The 6758-nt window shown below is 36.2% G+C and overlaps 1 protein-coding gene and 1 non-coding gene across 2 annotated transcripts; one reads left to right on the top strand and one right to left on the bottom strand.

Annotated features, from left to right (window-relative positions):
• Nucleotides 1-272: 272 nt before the first annotated feature.
• LOC127812747 (uncharacterized) lies at nucleotides 273-728 on the bottom strand. Its single transcript, XM_052353270.1, has one exon. The coding sequence runs from the start codon at nucleotides 726-728 to the stop codon at nucleotides 273-275; it is 456 nt and encodes a 151-aa protein (XP_052209230.1).
• A 532-nt stretch (nucleotides 729-1260) lies between these two features.
• Nucleotides 1261-1367, top strand: LOC127813795 (small nucleolar RNA R71). The gene has a single exon (XR_008026201.1). It is a non-coding gene; the product is annotated as a small nucleolar RNA R71 (small nucleolar RNA).
• Nucleotides 1368-6758: the final 5391 nt, after the last annotated feature.

The raw sequence follows: 6758 nt of genomic DNA, 5'->3' as shown, positions 1-6758 counted from the left end.
CAATACGAGGAAAAGTTTTTTATTTAAAAACGCTTCCGTTGCATGCTATGTATCCTCGAGATGATCCTTCAAATAGTGCAAGGAATAGAAAAGCTCCCTGGATCATTGAGTTTCGGAGGCAATTTGTTTTGAATCACAGCACTGCATTCTTCAGTCAAGGCAATGGTCTTATAATCCTCCATCTTCTTCTTGTTTGACATAATTTCTTTCAAAAATTTTGCATAAGTAAGAATCTGCGCTAAAGCATCTGCAAATGGAATGTTAATGCGCAATTACTTCAAAACTTCAAGAAATTTTTCAAACTGTTTGTCAACCTTCTTATGTTTAAGCCTTTGAGGAAAAGGGATAGGAGGAACATAAGGTTCAACATGTGGTGTTAGGGATGGTATCTCGTTCTGCTCATTCTCATCACTGATGTCAACGTTATTCTTTTTATCAACATCACTTGTAACATGTTCGCTACTTTCCTCACCAAGTTGCTTACCACTTCTCAATTTCACTGCCTTGACTTCCTCTCTTGGATTCACCTTAGTTTTGCTGGGCAATTTACCTTGATCTGTTAAATTTATGGCATTTGATATTTGCCCCAATTGAACCTCCAGATTTCTATTGAAACTGGCCATCTGGTCTACTTTTGACTCCAGCTTTTCAAATCTATCCACAATGGCATTTGCTAACTTTTCAATTGCCAACTCCCAAGACAACTTGCTTTCTTGTTGTTGCTGCATCACTCCTTGACGCCTCGGTTGAAAACCAAGAGGATTGCTAGGCCTAGAGTTGCTTCTGTCGCCCTAATCCCTCTAGGAAAAATTGGGGTGATTTCTCCAACCTATATTATAGCTATTAGAATATAGGTTATTTTGCTGGTTCTGCATGTTATAATTCGAAATATACTGAGCTTGCTTAACCTGCATACAATCAGAACCCAAGTGAGAATTCTCATACCAATCACAATTACTGGCAGAATTGAAATTAGAATAAACAGCATTGACATTCCCCAACTTACCAAACATTTTTACAAGATTGTCCACCTTGGCATTTAACATATTAATTTCATCAACTTCATGCATACCTAAGGCTTTCTTAGGCATACCTCTCTCAGTAGACCATTGATAATTGTTGGAAGTCATTTCTTCAAGCAGCTCATAAGCATCTTTTGTAAACTTACCCATTAGTGCACCCCCTGCGGTATCATCTATAGTGATTATAACTGACTGAGATAGACCATTATAGAATGTTTGCACAATCAACCAGTCAGGTAAACCATGGTGTGGACACTGTCTTTGCAATTCCTTAAACCTTTCCCATGCCTCATACAAAGATTTACTATCAAATTGAACAAAACTAGTAATATCATTCCCGAGTTTAGCAGTCTTATCTGGTGGAAAATACTTACTCAAGAATGCTTGTGATACGGCTGCCCATGTGGTAAATGAATTTGGAGCTTTGGAATTTAACCACACCTTAGCTTTATCTCTCAATGAAAAAGGAAACAACCCCAGTCTGATTGCATCCTCACTGACACCGTTCATTTTGATGGTGTCGCATATCTCTAATAAGTTTGCTAAGTGTGCATTAGGATTTTTAGTTGGATTTCCACCAAACTTCCCTTACTGAACCATCTGGATGAGTCCTGGTTTGATCTCAAAGTTATTGGCATTGACTGCTGGTCTCAGTATGCTGGCTTGAGCTCCAATTGGGTCTAGCATGGCATAATCACGTAGAAATCTCTGGTTCTGATTCTGGTTCAGGTTCTGGTTCTGGTTTTCTGCCATGACTGTTACTTGTCATGCTAATCTCGTCCCTTTCTTTATTGCTCGACAGGTTATATCTATCTCTGGATCAAATGGCTGAATTTCTCCCTGATTTCTTGGCATGCACTACTTAGCTTGCAATGTAAAACAAGACTATGTAAGATAGGCAAAATAGTGGATAAAAAAAATAAAAATAATAATAATAACAAAATTTAAGAAAAAATAAAAAAATCGCAAAAGAAAAAGACACTCAAAACAAAAACAAAAGACGTATACAGTCTAAATTAATAAAGAAATTTTTTTAATTTGATATTGAAAAGTACTTTTCTCGGCAACGGCGCCAAAAACTTGATCACCCTAAAATATACCGCAAGTGTATGGGTCGACAAAGTAAAATAGAAGTGAGTAAGAATATCGTTCCCATGAGGAAAGATTTCAAATACCAAATTTTTAAACTTTCTTTATTATTTAGACAATAAGAAATTCCAGGTTTAATAAAGAATAGAAAAAAATTAAATTAACTAATTAGATTAATAAAATAAAATTAATTTGGAAGGTAACTTGAATCAAAGAAATCAGTAGATTTTAATAACTAAAGCACATGTATGAACCTAACTATGCAATGCAAATCATAGATTTTTATGTAAATGAATTGGTCAATTGAGTATGTGACAGTGAAATCTCCTAATGCATTCGTTACCCTATTTCTAGATTATAACGAGTCTGTTCTCATTTAATAACTTTCTATATTTCTATGAAAGTTTAATCAAATGAAAATGCATTATAATTTTTGAAATTCCTAACATATCGCTAAAAGCCGCACAAAGAAATCGAATTCTATTTCTAGTCGGTTTTACTTTATGGTGTATGGTACCTATAATGCAATCCATAAACTATTTCCTTTTGCTCTCAAGATTAGGCATCAAATCATGTAAATAGTGGCCAATTATTCACAATAATTAAATCCAATACCACACAACTCAACATAACTCAAATTATTCAATCACATAAAATTATAAAAAATGCATCATCATAGTTTCAGCCAATACATGGCTTTAGTTTAAAAAATTAGTTCATGGTAGAATTAATTAAAACCCAAAGTAAGAGTGAAAGCATAAGAAAATTAATTAAAGAAGGAAGAGAAAGACAAAAATTCCCTAGTCCGAATCTGTTCAGATATGTGTTAAAAAATTTCCCTCCTCTTGCATTGTGCTCCTGCTGTTGCATGCGCCTGTGCTGCTTCAATATTCACTTCCACCACTTCAAGCTTCTCAATTCTGCCTCCTTAATTTCCTTTCTTCGTGGCTGCCTTCTCCTTCGATTCCTTAAAGTTTTTGCTACTCCAACCTATCCCTTTTAGTTCTGCCTGCGAGTCCTGCCTTCAATTCCTTTTTATTATATATATATATATATACTTAGGGCATGAAGTTCCAATTACATTGCAATTGGACTCCATTTATTATATTAATATATTATTATATACACACACACACTCACACATTCACGCACGGCACTTCACATACACACACATATATAATATAATATAATATATATAAATAATATAATAGATAATATACTATTAATTGCATTAATTTTAATTATATTATAATATTAATTATTTATAATATTTATTTTTATTTATATTATAATATTAATTTATAGTATTAATTTTAAATTAACTTTATAATATATATTTTTTATTTTATTTTTTAACCCAAATACCAAGTAGTATTCCTTCAAAATAACAAAAAATACTAGAAATTAAATATATGTAAAGGACACTCAAAACACTAGACAATTCTATGTAAAACATAGATAAAATACTACAAACATTACTTACTTATGATCAATAAATGTGAATAAATTCCCACATCACTGTATTTTTAAAATTCCAAACCAACTATCGACTACTTTGTAAAATAGTCAATCAGTTATGCTTGAAAAATTATTAATGGTTACTTTTATGTAGACTATATTTTTTCCATTTTGATCTCTAGTATCTAGTTTTCTACAGGGAAGATTAAAGGTTATAAATACAAGACTCTTAGCCTCTAGAAAGATGATGAAATTAGTGATAGTGCCCTATATACTAGATTCACATTACATGTGATGTATGTGTTTGGCACTATTTGTAACATCCCGTAACGAGTGATAGGAAAGACCAGATCAACTTACCCTGATGGGCCTATGCGAACTTCTCAGGGGTCACCTATCCTTGAGCTATCTTAGCTCATGCATGTTTAACCCGAGAGTTCTTTATCCAGCTAGTGTTGTTTCCTTCCTTACTATCCTCGGTATATATACTAGCTTCTCTAGAGTCTCTTTCTTAGACCTGACCTTGGGCTCTCGGGGTATTACATTCTCCCCCCTTGAGCACATGACGTCCTCCTCATGTGATCTTACAACTGGTCCAAATCTTCTTGCCTTTGAGGGTTGCAATCCTAAAAGCCTGCCCTCATCAGACCGCCTTCTCCTAGGGTAAACTCTAATACCACCTGTAATATCCCACATCGAGCGATAGGAAGGACTGGATCAACTTACCCTGATAGGCCTACGCGCACTTCCCAGGGATGGGTGAGCCACGCTTAACTCGGGAGTTCTTTATCCATATTCAGCCCAAAAGGTACCCAATTAGTGTTGTTTTCTCCCTTACTATCCTCGATATGTATACTAACTTCTCTAGAGTCCCTTTTTTGGACCTGACCTTGGGCTCTCGGGGTATTACACTATTGATGTAAACTTGTCACATATATGTTTATATATATATATATGAGGTCATATATTCATTCATACTCTCCATTTTATTTATGAATGAGTCCCTAGATTTTTTGGTAGAAATATGATTCTTTAGAGTTAAGAATGATATGACACAAATTTCTAGTTCAAGTTATCTTAAAGGAATTTCTAGTCCTGAGATTTATTAGAAGTGGAATATCGTTTATCCATTATGGACCAGTACGTGTTCTACTACCATTATTTAGCATGTGATGCTAATGAGTATAGGTGGTGTGTCATATGCCATCTTGCATGAGATGCAGATAGTAGACATGTAGGTAGGTGTTAGTTAAACATCTACTAAATGTGATGCTTGCGACATGTCACATGGCTCAGGGATTAATTATCTATTACTAGTTCTCGATTGTGTATCTGGTTCTCTAACTGGAGGAGACAGAGTTATCTTATGTATTGGTGTCCGAGATTTGTCATTGAGCGGAACCATCCTGAGTGAGAGGTGTGAATGCTCTCTATGTGGTTTTCAGTAGTGGTGTATGGAGGCAGATATTTGTTGATAGGATCCGTTGTCCTCCATCAGATGGGGGTGAACATCCTATGCGGTCCCAGTTGGTTGTGGTTGGTAAATCCCTAACTAGGGTGAGCATGATTGGTAATATGTTACTGATGTTGGAAGTTGTTTCGAGATGCTACCTTGATCACATTGTACTAGATCTAGCATAGTTATCGAGTCTTGTGAGTTTAATCTCTCCATGGCTCTCACTCGGTCGGGATGTTAGACAATGGAAGGATTACAGAACACGAGAATCAAAGAACCTTAATAAGTTCATCTAAAATTCAAACCTTCATTTCCATTAGGATCATCTTGAGTCCTGGCTCTGGGATTCTTAGGATCTTTTAGGATGCTATGGGAATTTGGAGAGATTCTCATAGTAGGTTGAAATGTTTGATCAGCGTTAAAGAGTTGATGTGTCTTGTCTGTTACATGGCAATGGACCTAGAAAGTCACATGCACATCGAGTGTTATTCCAATTAGTGATCCCTTACTATAAGTGTATTTTTCTTTATTAAAGTGTTAATGATGCTAGCTACGATTTTGTGTTCATCAGCGAGATTCGATTATAAGGGGGACCGCTAAATGTTAGTAGGTTACACCATTAAAGAGTTAATGGGGCCTTGGTTTCACTAAATGTTAGTGAAAAGGCTATTTGTGACAATAGCGGGGTAAAGTGAAATTTATATAGAGTTCATAGGTGGTTGATGGCATAATTGTCGACCGCTTGCTTAGAGGTTGTCGATTGTTTGGAATTGTCGACTAATCCTAACAATTTGTTGACCATTTCTGCCAAGCACAACCACCCATGAAGTGTGTATGCATAAATCAATGGAGAAGGTGGAGGAAACACTGCCTCTTGCTAGAAATTTGAGGAAGCTTGGAGAGAATTCCAGAGAACTCTCTCAGCTACTTCTTCTTCTTCTTCCTTCCTTCTCCTTGGTTTCTCTCTCTCAATTCTTCATGGTTACAAACTCTTGGGTTAGTTCTTGCTCCTAGACTTGCTGTTTACTTCTCCCTTCTTGGTCTTTGTTGTTGAATAGCATCTTGCATCCCTTGGAACCACTCCAACCGTGGGTCACCTTCACCAAGAGGGTGTTAGTCGTGCTTTGGTGAAGGGTTCGGTGGCAGCTTGGGCGTGGACAGACTAGGACCTCTACGTTTGTGGAGGCGAGCTAGTCACCCGACTTGCAAGATTGCGAGAGCTTGTTAGAGTAGCCTTGTGGATAACTAGTGACACCAAAACATTCTTGAGGTATTCCTATGCAACCCTTTATGGATGGTTTTTGGTTTTGTGCATGTGGATGCCTTATACTAGGTTTTGCACGGGGTTGTTTTCACTTTAGTTGTGCATGTGGTTTTTGAAAAGTTTTAAAATCCCTTGCCCCTTGCATTGATCCACCAAGAGTTGGTTTTTCGGGCCTTGTTGTTTCAAATGAGATTCAAGAATCCATTGGGAAATCATTTAAGTGAATTTCAAGTGTCTTCCTTATCAATCTTAGAGCTGCATTTGTAAATCTATCTTAGAGAAGGTTTGTTGTAAGAATAAGGTTGTAAACTTTGTGAACTGAACTTCTGTCATTGTATTGAGTAGGGTGGTAAAGAACTTACGATATAGCTTTTGGGTATTAGGTTTCGTTCTTGCAAAAAATACAACAATTAGATTTTATGACGTGGGACAAACTATTGCAGGCACTTGAGCTTGGTGTCTAGTGAAA

This window comes from Diospyros lotus, chromosome 11, assembly GCF_014633365.1.
Source record: "Diospyros lotus cultivar Yz01 chromosome 11, ASM1463336v1, whole genome shotgun sequence".
Lineage (NCBI taxonomy): Eukaryota > Viridiplantae > Streptophyta > Magnoliopsida > Ericales > Ebenaceae > Diospyros > Diospyros lotus.
Note: the sequence above shows the minus strand (reverse complement) of the source record. Positions and strands in the feature narration are given on the sequence as shown.

Coding starts and splice junctions, on each gene's coding strand:
- LOC127812747 (XM_052353270.1), bottom strand. CDS start 728: ATGCAGCAACAACAAGAAAGCAAGTTGTCTTGGGAGTTGGCAATTGAA.